Below are 19374 nucleotides of genomic sequence, written 5' to 3' on the forward strand. Positions count from 1 at the left end.
ACAATTTTATCGATTTAAACTAGACCGGCTACTTTAGATCGGTTTAAGGGCTTATGTGAACGCATTGAATCAATCTTCAATCGGTCTAAACTAAAACAGCAAATGAGGTAGTTTAGTTTGAATCGATCTAAAGTAAACCGATCTTACTAATCTACTCTTCTTTTTTTTAAAAGCGGTATCACAAATATCCAGGACATTTGGAATTTAGAAACTACGGATTTCATTAGCTGTAATGAAATTTATAGGAAGCTGGTTGATCGGAGAAATTGTATTTCCGAATTTTCAAAAATTAAACAGGCAATTCCAAAAGGTTTTGTGCAAATTTTGAAATCTTGCGGAAACCAGAATTTGCATTATGAAAGTAGATTAAACATATCAAATGACCTTGAGATCATTAACTTAAACAACCAAAAAATCAAATCAGTGAAGTTAAAACTCAATTATATTCGTACGGTTTTAAATAAAGATGTATCTCCAAAATGTCAAATTAAGTGGGAGGAAATATTTGGAACAAATATACCTTGGGAAAATATGTGGTCGGAATTAAAATATTTGAAAATTGAAAATAAAGTAAAAGAATTCCAATGGAAATCCATTCCCAAATTATATATACTGAAGAAAGATTAAAAAAAATGAAGATATCAAATGGAAAATGCCATATTTGTCAATATGACAATAATATAGAAACCCTGCAACATTTATTTTTCAGTTGTAGTACATCACAGTTAATTTTAAAAAACCTCCAAGATATACTTATCAAATCAAAAATAGGAATAAATAATCCTTTTGGTGAAAAGGAGGTTCTGTTGGGCAAAAATACGGGAGAACCAAAAGATGATAATTTTTTAAACATATATAATTATCATATATTTTAAATGGACACTATGGAAAATTAGGGATTCAATAAAATTTAACAAAACGCCTAAAACATCACAAGATATTTATAAAATTTGGAAACACAACTTGAACATAATCTAAAATTTGTTCTTCTTTTGAAAGGCGTTGATACCATTGATAAGACAAAATTAGAGTCTGTAATAATGAAAATTTAGACATTTTATATAGTAAAATACAGCTTGAGTCAAAGTACATTTTTTATGGTTTATAGCATTAGAATAATGATTGTATATAAGAAAATATGACAAAAAAGTAATAGCCTATCATGGTTATTTTAGTAAATGCACATATTTTATGTGGGTTATTTACTTACTATTTTGAAATTAAAGTATAGATCTGTTAGATGCTTCTAACATTATATGGATATAATTTTTTTTTACACTAAATGTAAATCCAAGGTTAAAAGTGGACTACTTTTTTATTGCCTTCTATTTCCCCTGGATAGATGGTTTCACGTTGTAAACAGGGACCCTTAGTCTGATCCTGGACGACTAAGGTAATTGTTCGCAGGAAATATTTAGGAATAAAACGTTTATATGTCTTAAAAAAAAACAAAAAAAAAACGATCTTACTTTAGATGTGAACGCATAGATCGGTTTAAACTAGTATGATTAAATCGAAAATAACGTATGCACATGTATAGTGGCAAAACTATCTCAGAGGTTTGTTGTTTAACCCATATTTCTCTGTTAAAAGACCTTTAAAACAAACTGAAAACATGTTGTCTTCGCCGTAGCATAGATTTGCGAAATCTGTGTCTTCTTTTCTTATGTTGATTTTTTTTTCTTTGCAGGAACCGTAGTATTTCCGGCGTCGAGTTGTAACTTCGTTGCTACAGTTATTTTTTCAAAATCAAACGGAAACTGTAATAACACCCGAGTATCATTTTAACTTGTGATTCAAGAAAAACAATAACTTTATCCATTTTTTTTCCCAAGTGAGTGAATCAGTGTATCAACACATGAATTTGATAAATCAGTTCTATTTATACACAGTGTTTACAGTTTTACGGGCAAAAAGGTTAGACAGATTGCGTTTTTAATTGTAGTGTGAACGCAGTGGTTCAGATTAGACCGATAGAGATCGTTATGATTAAAGATAATGTGAACGCTAACTGGTTTTATTTAGATCGATTCAAATTAGATCAATAAAAAAGATGCTAGTGTGAACAGGGTCTATATCTAACTGGCTAAACCACAGAGCAGAAAAATAATAAGATCACAAAAGCAAAGAAATGAAACAAAAATTATATAATGTTTGAGCAGTTATAGTTAGTTAATTACATTGAAATCATTGCCCCAGACAGTGGGGGATCTAGTCCTAATAAAAAATAATTCTGGGACAACTCCCCAGAACAAAATTGAAATAGCCTTGCAAGACGTCATAAATATTTGGATTATACATGCTATACACCCGTTCATTTTCAATGCATTTTATGAAAATATTCCACTAGACATGTACAAATCTGACAGAATGAAATTTTTAAATTATAGCAAAACTTTTTTGGGTGACAAATTTTACCATAAAAAAAAATGAGTCTGTAAATGAGGTCAAAATACATGTATGCCATATCTACTTATTTTTGGACATTCAAATTAAATACTATTGTTTTGAAGGTCTATTTCATCTACCTCACAAAATCTGCATAGGCACTATAGAATTGAAAGCAATTTTAAACCATGTGTCAACCTCTTGTCAAACAAATCAATTTTAATATATATATTCTGCACAATTTATGTATGGTACATGTCAACTCATACTATATATATAGATTAACATGATTAATATTGATGAAATATGAGAAGTTATTGGTTTTATTACCTGTAACCATCTGTAAAGCTTTATCAATTTGAAAAAAAAATTAACCTACACAAAAAAAGATTTAAACCAGTTCAAATGACAATGCTTATATAACATGTATAATTTCGTACCATCCCAGAAACCTAATTTAAAACATATATAAACATATATACATTCATTACCAATTTATACATATTCCTTTGATCTTACTGTTTAGAATTTTAATTTGGACAAGGTGAACCAACACCTGAAGTGGTTATCGTGCGGTTGGGTAATAGTGGGTGGATACAGAAAGGTATTCACAGTTGTCTTTCACTATAAAAGTAAAATAAAACAACAATGACAACAACACCCTTCAATTACCGCATGGTAAGAGTTTATTACGGTCGACATGTTTCGCCAACAAGCGTTTAGAATTTTGTAAGATCATGGATAGGACTTGATACTTAAGAATTTTAGGCAATGATATCATGTACAATGTATCAGTGCAGCAAAGTCACACCCCCTCAAGTCCATCCGCATCATTTTATCAATGAAATATTCATATCTTCATTCATACAACCAAACAACTGTCATAATGTTTTGTACATGCAAAAGTAGTTGTACTTGCTTCATCATTTACTTCATATTATCAATCAAAACAACTTACAATTAAAACAAAGGAGTAGGTCCAGTATTTAAGGCCCATTTTGGCCTCAAATTTTAGATTCATCAGATTAAAAATTTTGTACACTTTTTAAACACCTAAGTGGCTACTTCAATCGATTCTATTAATAGTTTGTGTGAAAGATATAAACTGCTTTACTCATTTCAGACCGTCATATTCAAGCTTACATATGAAAAATCTTTCAAATATGCCATATAAATTTGCCACTCTCAGACAATTTTTGTCAAAAATGAAAATGGCCACATCCATGTTCACTCTCAACATTTATATATGTAATGTATTGTCATCAAATACAACTTGCAATTAAATATCAAGAATGAACACAAATGCGGCCATTTCTATTTCAGATGGTCATGAAAATCGTCTACAATTTAACTCAAATGCTAAAATTGTGAAGATTTCAGTAATTTAGCATGACTTAATGAGATGCTAGTACCCAATTTATGTGCATTTTCTTGTAAAAAAATAAACAGCCCATATTTATGTAGCAGAATTATTATACTTTCAAATGAATAGCTTAGAGTTTACATTATAACAATTTTGTAAAACTGATATAATTTGGTGCCAAAAAGGGGTCTTACTGAACCTAGTCCTTTCTGATAAAAAGAAATAATGGCATTTTGTTTTTTGATACTGCACTTCATCAGCTCGCCTTTAATCTTGTTCAGCTTGTTTGATATTCTTGCTTAAAAAGTCAGTATAAAAAAAATGCCATTAATCTGTATATGTATGCGGTACATGTATTTATATTGTAAGATTGTCTGTGTTGATCAGAAAGATTCAATTTATGTACTTTTAAGTTTTGCACATATATATGTATATTTGCAGGGGGTTTAAATTTTGAAAGGAGGGACCTTAATTAGTCCTCAAAACTGTAGCAAGCATATAAAATGAGAAAATCTTAATGAAAATAATTTCAAGTGATTGGTTGAATTTCCATTGTTTCAGGCATTTTAAGCATTTATTCAATGCCATGGATGATTTTACAGAATCTTTGAAGGCTTTCAGTGTGTATTGAATTTGTTTTGAAAGAACCTTTCAAAAATTGTTAATTTTAAATGAATGCTGTAAAATAAGTGTATATATGTAGATCTTTGATTGTGTTTAGTATCTCGCACATCACAATACTAAGCTTATTGCCTCAATAATGTGTCATCTTTTGCAATTGGTGTAACCAAACATTTAAGATATCTATTATTTATATGTTGATTACAGTTAAAGCAACCAAAGATACTTGAAGGGAGATATACATTAGTTTTACAGAGAGGATTGAGAACTACCCCTGTAGCCAATCAGAATCCACAGGGCCAGGAACAGGTAGGTCACATTATTATATCAGTTGGTTCAAATTTTGTTCTATATTATTTCAGTCTCAAATTCTCAATGAACATGTATTACAAAATATTAAATTTAGACTTGTATATCAGAGTAATGTACGTTTTTTTTTTTTGAATTTCTGGTTTTTTTTATAGGTTCATGTTTTTCATTCTTCAGTTTTCAATGAAGTGTTGTTTGTATATCCATCATTTTTAGCTCATCTGGAATAACAATCTTGAGAGCTATGCTCATCATTTGTCATATCTGTTTTCTCAGTCGTTCTGTCTGTCATCTAAAATTCTTTGAATTTGTTACCATAAATATATTGGGCTATATATTCATCTGTATAGATATCGAAAATTGATATATAGACTTCAATTTCACTATCATTTTAATAGTTAAGAGCATTTTGACAGTTTCAATATTGCATTTTGTTGATTCAACATTGCACAAGGTCATGTTAATCTTTTACTGTTTTTTTTTATGTTATGATACCAAATCTATTTGGAGGTGGATTTATTGATGATTGACTACCTGAGTCTTAAAGTATAGTCATCACTACATTGTAAGGAACGTAAATATCAGCCTCTTTGTGTAAGTTACATGTACAAAGAGTGATACTGTTTCTCCAAAAGATGTAGACCTATGTGAGATAAAAAGACAGTGCATGTTGAATTTGTACTAATATTTGAATGTACCGGTATATGAATTACAAAGATGACAGTATTTAACTTGAATTGTTTATTGATTGGCTTTCCATATTCACTTGATTTTCTGAATATCAATATTTCATATTATTATAATTCTAATGTCTTTGTTTATTTTCTTTCTAAGCAGGGTAATGGTACTTCATCTGTAAGTGAATTTTCAGTGGAATTTTAAAATAAAAAAAGGCAACTGTACAACTATTACAAAAGATATGCATATAATTTGAATCTTCTTAGGGACGACATCAAAAGATGAATGTAGGATAAAAAACTTAAATCAAATAGTTTGGGGGTGGGGGTTAAAATTCTGCAAGTTTTGTATATCACAAATCGATTTTTACATGTATCCCTATTGGTAAATCAATTTTTCCCAAATTAAGTTAAGAGGGGGGTGGGTCAGTGAAAAAACTATGTAAATTATTTTTTTTATCCTACATTGATCTTTTGATGTCGTCCCTTACTATTTTCCATTTTCATTTTCGTTACCACTAAAGACTTTTTCAAACAGCCCCACACTAAACAGGATAACCAACCGAACACAGTTACCATAGTTACCAATGGTGTAGTTCACATTCAAATACTGTAAATTCAGTAATTATTTATGATTGCGATTTTGTCACATTAGACTTAAATGCAATTTCAATTTTTACGATTTTGAAAAAATCCCTTTTAATTCAAACAAACTATTTCAAAATGCAAGTTCAAATTATTGCGTTTTCAACTCTGTTGCATTTTTCGCAATAATAAAAACCTTGCAATAATTTCTAAATTTACAGAATACGGTCAATAGGATTGTAGACTTTTAATTCTCCTTTATTTTAATGCAAAATACATATTGGAACCACTTGAGTGCATACATTTGATATACTGTTGTTACTGTATTTGAAAGGAAACTACATTTGTAACTGAATTCCACTGGTTTCCGTGTTTAGTGTGAAGCTGTTTGGAAAAGCCATGAATGGTATTAAAGCAAAATTAAAAATATTGCAAAATTAAATCATTGGTGTCTTCCATAATCATATAAACACTAACACTCAGACTTATTATGGTCTATATGGCTCATTGTTGTCTTGAATTAAAACGTGATAAATCTGTTGTGGAATGGAGACTGCGATAAGTCCTTTACCATTCTACACCAAACATTGGATAGCCTTGAAAAATAAAAGTTGGTTGTACAATTGCCTTTAGTTGGCTAGTAAAATTTTGAGGGAATCTGAAGTAAATAATTTGTTTCTTCAGCATTTTAAACAGCAATTACTGCATTTAGCATTACTAAAACGTAATAAGAAATGCTTTATTGCATTATTTCATTATAAAAAAAAGTTCAAATGATTTAAATTCATAAATGAACATCCTATTTTGTTCCATTAATTGTAATATTTATTTAATATTTACAATGTGACAAAAAAAATTCTTATCACAACTATTATCCTAAGCTCTATGTAATGTGAGCTTGCTTATTATGTAAGGTTAAATAACATAATAAAAAGTATTGCATAACTTCAAAATGTATAAATGCAGTAACCACTGTGCATCAGTTTATTACAGTTTAACCAATTTAATTGATAATAATTAAACATTTGAACAGCTTGTTCACGGTTAGATAAAATAATACAAAATAGATATTTACATGTATCATAAAAAAACACCTTAATATATTTTGCTTCATATAACACTATTTTAACATATGTATGAAAATAAGAAAACATATATTTGCTTTTTGCCAAACAAAGGGCAAATCTTACACATAGCATGGTGAATGTTCATTCTTCATTCAAAGATCATTCAATGTCAAACTGTAAAGGGGGGGGTAGTCATAAGGGCACATGTTATATGTAATCAAATGCTGTATATTTCACAGACTGACTTTATTACTTTGTTAAAAAATGCTTGTTCATGTATATACATTGAAGAATACACATCTTTTCATGTACAATTTTGAATTTAGATTGTAAAACTTGGTCTGTTTTCAGCAATCTTATTGATGGATTGTATTCATGTAATCGTACTCATTCTGGTTCAACCTTCAGTCTTCAAATTTTTAAGAATTCAAGATTTGATTTGCATGAAGCACATTTTATTATGCATGGTTCACTGTTGTATATCCTTTTATTTATTCATTTTTTAGAACCATAAATCTGTCAAATTATATGATAAAGCTAGTTCATTATCAGGATTTAAGCTAGTTCTTTCCCTTTTTAGAAAGCTCTAATATTTATTCATATGTAACTTTTTTAATTAATGCTAAAATGAATCAAATAAAATTAAATACTTCTTCCACCATGTAGCTGGAACAAAATTTCTGGTACCTATGCCTCTATGTATTGTGTTAAAAAAATCATTGTTTTTAGTTGACACTTATGCAATGATATAAAACAATGATCAGAAATTTTAGATTTTTTTTTCTTACTGTTTCAGTATACCAACATTTCCTTATTACATGTATTGAAATCGATAACATGTTGAAAGACATTAAATTCTGCTACAAGCATGTAGTAGTTCACATCAACCTGATCAAGGAAGACAACTTGATTCATGCTATCGCTCACAATTCCAGGGAACAATTACATGCTTTATACACAATATAATATTTATTATGACCATAAAGATACCAACCTTATAACATTAAAAAAATTATTTTACCTGTTATAGATATAAATATATAACCTTTTAAAAGATATTTTAAAAGATTTTTAAGGGTTAGCTTGCAATTATTTTTCTTTTCTTGCTGGAAAATGTAAAGGAATTGTATTTTTTAAGGATAATTTTTCTTACTAAAGATTTTGACCTGTTTCATATGAAATGTTCAATAGAATCTATAAACATTACAACCCTTTAATATCCATTTTGTTTTTGAATCAATGATATTTTATATATTAAAGTAAATTTTCTGCTTAATTTGAAATGCCAAATTTTGATAATGATAATGCAAATTTGTTAAATATCTAGATACTGACACTATAATTTTATTCATAGAATACATGTTTATGTTCAAAATGGTTAATTGAATTTGCTTTTTTATTTGTTATAGAGAAACAGTTTAGAAAAGCAGGTATATCTGCATAAAGTTATAACACTACATAGATCACTATTATAATTTTGTTTGTGTGTTTGTGTGTGACATAAAGTTTGAGCGTGAGAGAGTGAATAAGCTAAATGATATGATTATCAATGTACAAATGTACAAATTGTAATATTGCATGCATCATTGCCTATTTTTAGATCTAAAATTAACAGGACAACACAATTTTAAATATAATTAAAGTTGTATAAAAAAATCCACATTATAAAAAAAATGTGTGAATAGTTTATCCAGTCTAGTTTTCTACAATTTTTTTTTTATAGTGTGGATTTTTTTATTTGTGTGTGAACTAATTTTCGTGAATATTCCATTTTGTGGTTTTGCCAACATCTGCATACAATCTTATTGAAAATTTGGAATTAGTTGTACATTGGAATTTGATATTTTTGGGTAACCATGAATCCATCAAAATTGGTATTGAACGAATAATTATGAATCACTAGTATTTTTATTTTGTTGCTTTACAATTATGAATTGGGTGATGCTTGCTTGTGCTCATCTACTGCTGCATTATTTCATTTGTCTGTCTTTCCATTTACTCTATGCCTACTTTACTTCTCTGAAATTCTTTTGGGCTGACAACACCTTTCATATTCACATCTTGGTGAAAGAAAGAAATATCAGGTGCACAAATTCTTTTCCATTTTCATGGCAAATGTCTGAAATTTTTTAGTAAATCTCAGTAGAAAATGTGCATCTGAGTTTAATTTATAAATAACTCAATTGTTTTACGCTGCTTAATATTAATAAAAACCATACAAGCTTTGCTCTATTTCTTGCAGATGCACAAAGAGATGCAGTTGAAATGTCCAAAAATTTCAATGTACACTGAAACCTGTTATCAAGACTCTTTCCAACAACTTTTTATATTCTTTTATTTAAGCTTCAGAACTGTAGCTCTTATATAGTCCCCAAATAGTTAAAATATATCATAGTGACCTAAGAGCTATGATTCTGCAGCTATTTCTTTATGTGCAATATCTAAAAATACCTTCAAATTGAATAGACCTCTTTCGAGTTCATCCGTCACCAGAAAAAACTCGTCAATGATGCACGCCTTCATTTACCAGATAGAGGGGCTCGCCTGTATCCCTGCACTTTTAACATTCATCAAGCGTGTTAGTGATCATCGTTGTGCAGTATAAACTAAAAATAATGGTTTTTCTGTAGGTACTTAATGACAATTCCCTAATGACAGCAGAGCTGATTGTTAATTTTGAGAATTCAAATTGCCGAATAATTCATACAATATAGAATTATAGCTTTTCCAACCACTCACTCGACATTGGAATGGAAGTGACAATGCCCCTAAATGCACAAATGAGGTTCACGAAAACCTGAGAGTTTTTGATGGAAATGCATCAAACTCGAAAGTTGTCTATTGTTGTGAATTTAACATGGTTCATTTACAGAAGGTTTCACTGTACATGAACTGTAATTGTTAAACATTTATCTTTTTATTTTCCATGTGACCTCTGTTGTTTCTGATGATTATTATTATTAAAGTCTGTACAAGAAAAGGTAAGGCAGTTCACATGTTACTTTGTACAGAGCATGAAGACTCACTCCTATGCTCATAATCTTTTAAATACATAGGCCAAGTAAAAAATATCTTTGGTAGCTAGTGACTATATAAGTTAGCTGTATATAAAAAGGTATATTTCTGAGAAAAATTTGTTTTTTCGATATATGTTGCATATGATTTCAGTTGTTTTAGAAAATGGAGGTTAATAAAGTGTACAAATAACTGTTACTCTGAACAGCGTTTTTTTTACTTGGCCTTATTTAATAATTTGTGCACCAATTTCATTGATTCAATATTAATAAAAGGATTTATGTTGAGACAGCATATGTAAAACACTTACTAATTATTGTTTTTCTGGCAACAAATTTCTTTTCTTACTGTAATAGTATTCTAAGGCATGAAACAACATTGGATTTAAACCATTTGAAAAAAAATAGACAAAAAGGATACAAATGGCAAAATAAAAAAACAAATGTGATATTTTTCTTTTTTAAGTCTCACCATTTCTCCTTTATGTTTCTGATCAATAGTAAATAGTGTAGTATTTAATGAATTTGACCAACATAATCTCATGTCAATAAAAATTCATTCTTAATAATAAATAAAATGAAATTGGTGTAAAAAAAACTAATAAACAAGAAAAACCCTCTTATGATTGTTCCACAGTATCTGCTTTGAAATATTCAGTATAGTCAAGGTATGTTATAGAACAATACTTACTAATACACATGTACTATTAATTCAGAAATTTTAAAGCTAATTTCCTAATGCATGTAGAACAAAACTTTGGTTAGCTTGTTTGCTTTGTTTGTTTATTGTACAATCATTAGGATAACTACAAATTAAATTCAAATAAGATATATACAGGTAAAACTATGCCTATATATATTGTTTAAAGATGTGAATCTTATTAACAAAGCTTGTATAAACAATTATACAAACAAAGCAGGCAAGTTAACCAAAGTTTTGCTTTACATGCATTAGGAAATTAGCTGTAAAATATTTTTAGCTTACCAGGCCCGAAGGGCCAAGTGAGCTTTTACCCATCACTTGGCGTCCGTCGTCCGTACTGGGCCAAATTAATCCAAACTTGGCCACAATCATCATTGATGTATCTAGTTTAAAGTTTGTGTTTTTTTACCCGGCCAACCATCCAAGATGGCTGCCATGGCTAAAAATAGAACATAGGGGTAAAATGCAGTTTTAGGCTTATAACTCAAAAACCAAAGCATTTAGAGCAAATCTGACACGTGGTAAAATTGTTAATCAGTCAAGATCTATCTGCCCTGAAATTTTCAGATAAACCAGACAACCCATTGTTGGGTTGCTGCCCCTAAATTGGTAATTTTAAGGAAATTTTACTGTTTTTGGTTATTATCTTGAATATTATTATAGATGGAGATAAACTGTAAACAGCAATTATGTTCAGCAAAGTAAGATTTACAAATTGGTCAACATGACCAAAATGGTCAGTTGACCCCTTTAGGAGTGCCCTTTATAGTCAATTTTTAACCGTTTTTCGTAAATATCCATGATCTTTTACAAAAATCTTCTCCTCTGAAACTACCGGGGCCAAATCAATCTGAACTTGGCCACAATCATCATTGATGTATCTAGTTTAAAAAGTGTGTTTTTTTACCCGGCCAACCAACCAAGATGTCCGCCACGGCTAAAAATAGAATATGGAGATTAAATGCAGTTTTTGGTTATTACTCAAAAAGCAAAGCATTTAGAGCAAATCTGACAAGGGGTAAAATTGTTTATCTGGTCAAGATCTATCTGCCCTGAAATTTAAGATTAATGGGACAACTCATTGTTACGGTGCTGCCCCTAAATTGGTAATTTTAAGGAAATTTTGCTGTTTTGGGTTATTATCTTGAATATTATTATAGATAGAGATAAACTGTAAACATCAATAATGTACAGCAATTTAAGACTCAAAAATAAGTCAAAATGACCAAAATGGTCAATTGACCCCCTAAGAAGTTATTGTCCTTTATAATCAATTTTTAACAATTTTCATAAAATTTGTAAATTTTTACTAACATTTTCCACTGAAACTACTAGGACAAGTTCATTATAGATAGAGATAATTGTAAGCAGCAAGAATGTTCAGTAAAGTAAGATGTAGAAACACATCACAATCACCTAAACACAATTTTGTCATGAACTGTCTGCTTCCTTTGTTTAATTCACACCAAGGTGAGCGACACAAAGAGCCTCTAGTTATTATTGCAAAACAAAAGAGTGTTGAGATAGATTTTGCTAAATTAATTTTTTGGACAAACTTTTAGTAATTTGAACATTAATTCCCTAAATTGCATTTACACGTATTAATCTCAATTTTGTTGTCCCTTGTACTGTACAACGGTTGTTGTAATAAATTAATGAATGCAGAATTTCTTAATTTACAGGTATTTTCAAAATTCTTTCATGATGAATTTAATAAATAATTACCTTTTGAGATTTCTGAATTTCATTTAAATACACCCAAAATCACATACTTATGATATACATGTATATGGCATGGTATTTTGTCTCCAGTGACGAAAGTGAGGAAATGAGAGTAATTTGAACATGTCTTTGAAAATTTCTTATATGCAACAGTTTCAATTATATGAATGAGCATTGAGAAAGTAAACACTTATTTTTAACAATTTTTATATATATGTAAATGAAATTTTTTATTAAAAGTAGTTGAAATGGATCAAGTGTTTGATAAAACAAGAAATTTAAAAAAAAATGTATTTATGTTTAAATTTTTAACCAGGTGTAGAAACAAACAATTTTTAGTTGAAATTCAGGTATATTTATAGGAAAAGAAGTTACTATATGTACTTATATCTTTTTGTTTGCATGAGGAAAAATTATTTTTTTACAAACTTTTAAAGCTCATTTGTATTTGATTGAAAAGACTTGCTGATATAATTGGTGGTTTTCTCCAGCGAAATAATAAATGTTAGACTTTAGATTTAAACAATTACTATCTAGGGTGGTTTTATCCATGTGTATCTTATAGTTGAAAGATGTTAAAATGCAACTTGCTGGGATTATTTGCTTTTCCTATTTACTATCTACTTACAATTCCTGTTTGCGATTATCTAAATGAACTTATTGTATATACACTGGATAACCTGAGATATTTGACTGTGGTAGATTCAGTAATATCTATGTTCCTTATATATTGCCATTGAAAACAATTGTAGTTGCTATCCTGTACAGCAGATTTTTGTCATTTGCCATTTAAATACAATAGATTTTGCAATTTTTTACCTCAAATTTTGATCTGTATTACCTGTTACATCTTCCAGAACAATTTCAGGAAATAAGGTGTAATATATATCATTCTCAATACAATGAAAATTCATGATTTCAGAATCTTATGTATTTGAATTGTATTTTCAAATGTTTTCCATCTTTTTACACAAAAAAGATTACAATTGGCGTTAATGTCCTAGACAGTGGATGTTTGATCAATAACTGTTACATTATTTTTAGTTTGATTTTATATACTTTCCATATTTGGTGTATATTTTTTCAGCAATATGAAGAACAACAAAGAAGAAATAAAGAAGCTGAATTTACTGAGCTTGTCCGAGACTTTTTAAACCCAGGAGAATTCTACAAGGCATGTGTAGGACTTGGAATAGATTACTTTACTGGAGTACCTGATTCACTGCTGAAAGGTTCAATAATTAGAATTCTGAATAATTTTTAAAAATTAAACACCTAACTAATCGAACTAAAACAATATTATATATACAATACAAAAAAAAAAACGCATTTCTGCATGGACCAGTCATTTGAAGTCAATTTCAATTTATGATAAAAAAAATTGCTGTCATCTTTTGATAAACTAAGATAGTCTTTTGCAGCAAGACAGTACAACAAGTGAACAATATTGTTGATAGCTGTATGGTGACTTATTGTTGTTAAATTTCTGTTTTATGTGGTCTCTTGTGAAGAGTTATGTCATTAACACCACATCATCTTTTAGATATATAATTACATCTGAACCAGTGACGATCGACTCTACAACAGATTGAGTCCAGCAGATCACCAGCAGTGATGGTGATACAAGGCTGAAAATACATCTGTATATATACTTCGTATAAATAACATCCCACCAATGTTAAATCTGTAAACTTGATTACGATGCCACTCTCACGGCCACTCTACCAACTAGGCTTCACAGTGAAGCCTATGTGGTAGAATGGTCTCACATGTTGGGCAAAGTGCAAGCGATTTGGTGCCAAGATATCTCAGTAGCATGAGTTTGCATGAAATATCTCAAATTAAAAAAAATGATAGCCAACTAATTGAAAATTAGATTATCTACAATACTGTTTATCTGAAACAGGGGGGTTCAAAATACCATATGTGAAAAATTACCCAGGGGTCAAAATACCATTCGGTATAATGACCCAATGGGTCATTTTACGGCATGGTAATTTGAACCTGGGTTCACTTTTTAGGGGGTTCAAAATACCATATGACACTGGCGAGAGAAAAACACAAACATTTGCAATAGCAAATTTTCAGATCTAATAGATATAGGAAGATGTGGTGTGAGTGCCAATGAGACAACTCTCCATCCAAATAACAATTTAAAAATTAAACCATTACACTGTTTGACTGTTATTTGGATGAATTGTATATACACAGCAGTTATATCTTCATTTTTTTTAATGAGACAATACAATATTTCAATATACCTCCGACAGACACACGAAAGTACATTCAGATTTGATTTAAAACCAATGGACATTGTATTGATCTGATGATTTCTGACAAGACAAACAAGCTGTTTGTAACAGCTAACATTATGGTACATCAAGTATTGATGTGAATATAAAATTACCAATTATTTCTCATTATTGGCTATTTAAATAAAAATATAAGTATAAAAGTATGTGACTAAATCATAGTGGGTCTCATTGGGGTCTCTCTAAGCATGACGTGGGATTGCCGATTTTATGTAAGCATGACACGTGAAAGTAAATTATTGTGTCGTGAAAACGGGAAATGAGGTCTTGCTGGACCCAGAAAATGACAAAAAAAAATAAATTGCTTACACACATAGTGTAAGCAGGATAAGGGAATCTGACAAAACAGTAAGCGGGATCTGGGATCGGAACCCCCAAATGAGACCCCCATCATATATCATGCCTTCAATGAAGAAATGACAATAGGTATAGATTTATGATATATGTATTGGTCACAGATGTACAAATTAGATAAAGACGACGATAGTTATCAGCATGTTAACTGTAGAACATAATTCATTATTTAGTGCTTATCATTAATTTTGATATTGTTAGATTTCATTAAAGTGGTGTCAGAGTTTCCTACATTTTTATGCCACCGATACACTAACAGTGGCATTAAGTATTACCCTTGACCTTTTGTCCTTCCATCTTTCTGTTCGCCCCGTTTTACATTTCGGCACACTGTAACTCAAGTTTTCTTCATCCAAATTTTATGAAACTCATACACGAAGCTTAGAGTCAAAACTTGCAGACTGTTCAAATTTGGGCAGTGAGCCTCTTACTGTTTTAGATTTATGCCCACATATAGCTTGGAAATTTGCCAAAGATTTTGTTTCCACACCCACTACTTAAGTTTTTCTCATATTAAATTTATGAAACACATACACAATGCTAAGAACCAAAACTCTCAGACAGAGTTCAAATTTGGGCAGTCATTCTCTTAACTATTCTAGTAGAGTCATGTCCCTTTATAAATTGAAAATTAAGCTTGTCCAATTTTATAAAAAAACAACCTGCACAATGTTAAAAACCACAACTTATTTAATTTCCAGATTTTTGTGCCTATGTGACAGCCAATGCACCAGAAGGGAAACATTTGATAGCAGCTAATGAAGGCAACGCTGTTGCCTTGGCATCCGGTTATCACTTAGCAACAGGCAAACATTCAATGGTTTATCTACAGGTATATGTCAAGAATATTGAAGTTTATAAATATAAGAAGATGTGGTATGAGTGCAAATGAGACAACTCTCTATCCTAGTCACAATTTGTAAAAGTAAACAATTAAAGGTCAAAGTACAGTCTTCAACATGGAGACTTGGCTCACACTGAACAGCTTGCTATAAAGGGTCCAAAAAATGACTAATGTAAAACCATTCAAATAGGAAAACCTACAGTCTAATCTATATAAAAAAATGAAAAAAGACAAAAAGTTATTAACCACATCAACAAATGACAACTGCTGAACATAAGATTCCTGACAGGTGCAAACAAATTCAGCTTGTTTAAATGTTTTAATAGGTTCCAACCTTCACCCTTATCTGAAACAATAGTCCAGATTTCCCCTTACAAATTTTTCAGTATGAAATTATCTTCACATTTTATGAAACATATGTGTTAGGACAAGATTTATTAGAAGATATGTTGGCAATGAAGCTTAGAATAGTATCAGTGAGCTAATTGTAGCATAGGATTCTGTTGATTATACATGTGGTAGATGACTTTAGTGCTAAACAGTAAACTTACTAAAAGCAATCAAATTTCTCAAACCCTAGAGGACTAACATTTGAGAATGATCTTATGTTGTTTTATTTTACATTCTATTGCAATGAGACCTGTAACACCATTTTTCATTAAATATTTGCTGTCCCTGTCTCCATTCCATGGTGTTAAAATTCTAAATTGACGGTGGAAAGTCTTCAAATATGATACTGTTATTCATTTGTTGATGTTTCAAATTCATTAACAGTAACAGTGCTTTATCATCTACCTAATATATGTTATATCTGACTATGTTTACAATATACTTCTGTATATATTTCAGAACTCAGGTCTAGGTAATATAGTTAACCCTATCATGTCTCTGACATCACAGTCTGTATACAGTATACCTATGTTATTGTTTATTGGTTGGCGAGGAGAACCAGGAAAGCGAGACGAGCCACAGCATTCAACACAAGGACAATCAACTCCAGGTCTTTTAGGTAGGTTTGATTCTAATCTGTAAGGTTATCAGTGTCTTTCTGTATTTTTGTAAATTTGTAATTTTATCAAATCTAGTGTCAGTAATAGCTGATGTATTTGAATGATATTTAGTAATGCTTATTTGAAAATCAAGATGGCCATTTGTTGTAAAAAATCTACACCTGACAAGATTTTGTGAACATTTTAATGAGGTTTTGAATGAGGTTTGTTTTGTTATTTTTGGTGAGATAAATATTTATAATGGCAAAGGACAAATTTCAATCATTTTGCGGGACTGATATATGGAATAATCCACTAAGAAAACATAACAAGAAATTGATGTGTAGAATCAATGTGAAGAGATATCATTCCTTAAAAAAAACTATGCTAATATTTTAACAGCGGTTTGTGTATTGATTTTCTTTAGAAAAAATTGTGTATCTTTTTTTTTTCAAACCACTAATTGCTAGTAGAATAGTTATTTGAACATACATGATACAAGACTTTATTTGGTAATATACATAAGGGTTGTGTTTTAAAAGATTTTCTCTCATTTAAAATAAACATGGCAAATAGTTATCAAAAGTACCAGGATTATAATTTTATACGCCAGACGCGCGTTTCGTCTACATAAGACTCATCAGTGACGCTCAGATCAAAATAGTTAAAAAGCCAAATAAACATACTTGTGCACATAAGAATATTCATAGTATTTAAACAAATTACGAAGAATTGTTAGACAATAAATTTATAAGTTACCCACTGAAATATCTACAAAAGAGGGACTAAAGATACCAAAGGGACAGTCAAACTCATAAATCTAAAACAAACTGACAACGTCATGGCTAAAAATGAAAAAAGACAAACAGACAAACAATAGTACACATGACACAACATAGAAAACCAAAGAATAAACAACACAAACCCCACCAAAAACTAGAGGTGATCTCAGGTGCTCCAAAAGGGTAAGCAGATCCTGCTCCACATGTACAAACTGCACATCATGTCCTTGTTTTTTTTTCATGCTGTCCTCCTTTAGTGATTGGACTAGCATAATTTTTTTTTTTTAGCTGCCCTTGGTATACCATTCCAGCCTTTACCAGATTACCAAGAGGGAGCTGAACAGGTCTGTGTATTATCCTATATCTTCTTTTATTAGGCACTGTCCAGGCAATCCTGAAGACTCGAATTAAGTTTATATTGATTTTCTACAAAAAAGAGTGAACATTCATATCTTATCCATTTGTTCTTGGCTTAAATACAGTTTAAAATTTTACCTCAAGAAGCTGAACTTTGAAACTATGTTATTATCTAAAAGCTGCATGGAAACTAAGATCGCAAAATATCAGTTAATATGTTGCACACAATCTTAAGTATGTGTTATCATAAGTTATCTCTGCATTATTTAATTAAATTAATTGTTCTCTGTATTCTGCATATTTTTTATATATGTATATACATTGTATTTTGCTAAAGCAATGTTGTTGCTAATGCAATAAAGATGTATTCATTCATTCACCTGGCCACTTCTGAAATATGTCAATAAAAATAGATATTATACTTAATGTTAATTTTTTTTGTTTATCCACAAAAATCCAATTCCATTGTGATATATGTATGTGGATTGGACAGAAATTTCTAATTAAAAGAAATAAAAAGAAAAATAGAAAAAAAATGAAATAAGGTACTTGATACATGTATTTTCAAAAAAATTGTGATTTCTATTGAAAACAGAAAACTGCATAAAAAAACGGTATTGTGTATAGCATATAAATATTCCAAAGGTGTGTTTTTTGTAGGCTTTGCTAACAGCCAAACATTATATGAAGAGCGCCAATGCACCATATGCCTTACTTGTTAAGAGACAAATATTTTCTCCATACAAACTTCCTAAGACAGGAGAACCACAGTGAGTAAATAGGTTATACAGTACTCACATGGATTATTTGGTTATTACAGTCAGTCAGGGGTACTACTTGTACAAGTGTATTTTATTTACTTGAAGAAGTGAAAAAAAATGTACACATATAAGTAAATAAATAATGTTTGAATAATCTCCCCTTAATTTTCTGAAAAATTTACTTGTATAAGTAAATTTTTCTTACAATCCCACAAAAATCCTCAAGTTTTGAAATGTAACATCATGCCTTTAATGATTTTTCCCAGGTTTGCTCAAATTTTTTCATTAAAGTTCAATGTTTCATCTCATTAATTCATCAAAGAAACTGATTGAGCAAAGATCTTGTATATTTGAGCAAGGCCTTCAAAAATTGCTCCTTTGGGGCTTGTAAATGAGCAGTGTTAAGAAGATAACAGACAAATGGGACTTTCATTGTACATGAAATTACACTTAAATGATAAGTAAAGACATCTGCAAATGGTACACAATTTAAAATTCTATTAGAGCAAAGAAATATTCAGAATTT

The 19374-nt window shown here is 30.1% G+C and overlaps 1 protein-coding gene across 6 annotated transcripts in view; it reads left to right on the forward strand.

The window, feature by feature from the left end:
• The window catches only part of LOC134683096 (phosphonopyruvate decarboxylase-like), a 28396-nt gene that overhangs the window by 456 nt on the left and 8566 nt on the right, over positions 1-19374 (forward strand). The window contains exons 2-9 of one of the 6 annotated variants that reach the window (XM_063542173.1): positions 4580-4681; positions 5516-5536; positions 9977-9991; positions 13537-13681; positions 15817-15947; positions 16809-16968; positions 18019-18074; positions 18748-18857. In XM_063542173.1, the coding sequence (XP_063398243.1) occupies positions 4580-4681; positions 5516-5536; positions 9977-9991; positions 13537-13681; positions 15817-15947; positions 16809-16968; positions 18019-18074; positions 18748-18857 (740 nt within the window). The remainder of the gene's footprint in view (positions 1-4579; positions 4682-5515; positions 5537-9976; positions 9992-13536; positions 13682-15816; positions 15948-16808; positions 16969-18018; positions 18075-18747; positions 18858-19374) is intronic. The other 5 variants (XM_063542174.1, XM_063542175.1, XM_063542176.1 and 2 more) reach the window with 5 other exon arrangements.

Source organism: Mytilus trossulus, chromosome 9 (genome assembly GCF_036588685.1).
Source record: "Mytilus trossulus isolate FHL-02 chromosome 9, PNRI_Mtr1.1.1.hap1, whole genome shotgun sequence".
NCBI classification, from domain to species: Eukaryota; Metazoa; Mollusca; class Bivalvia; order Mytilida; family Mytilidae; genus Mytilus; species Mytilus trossulus.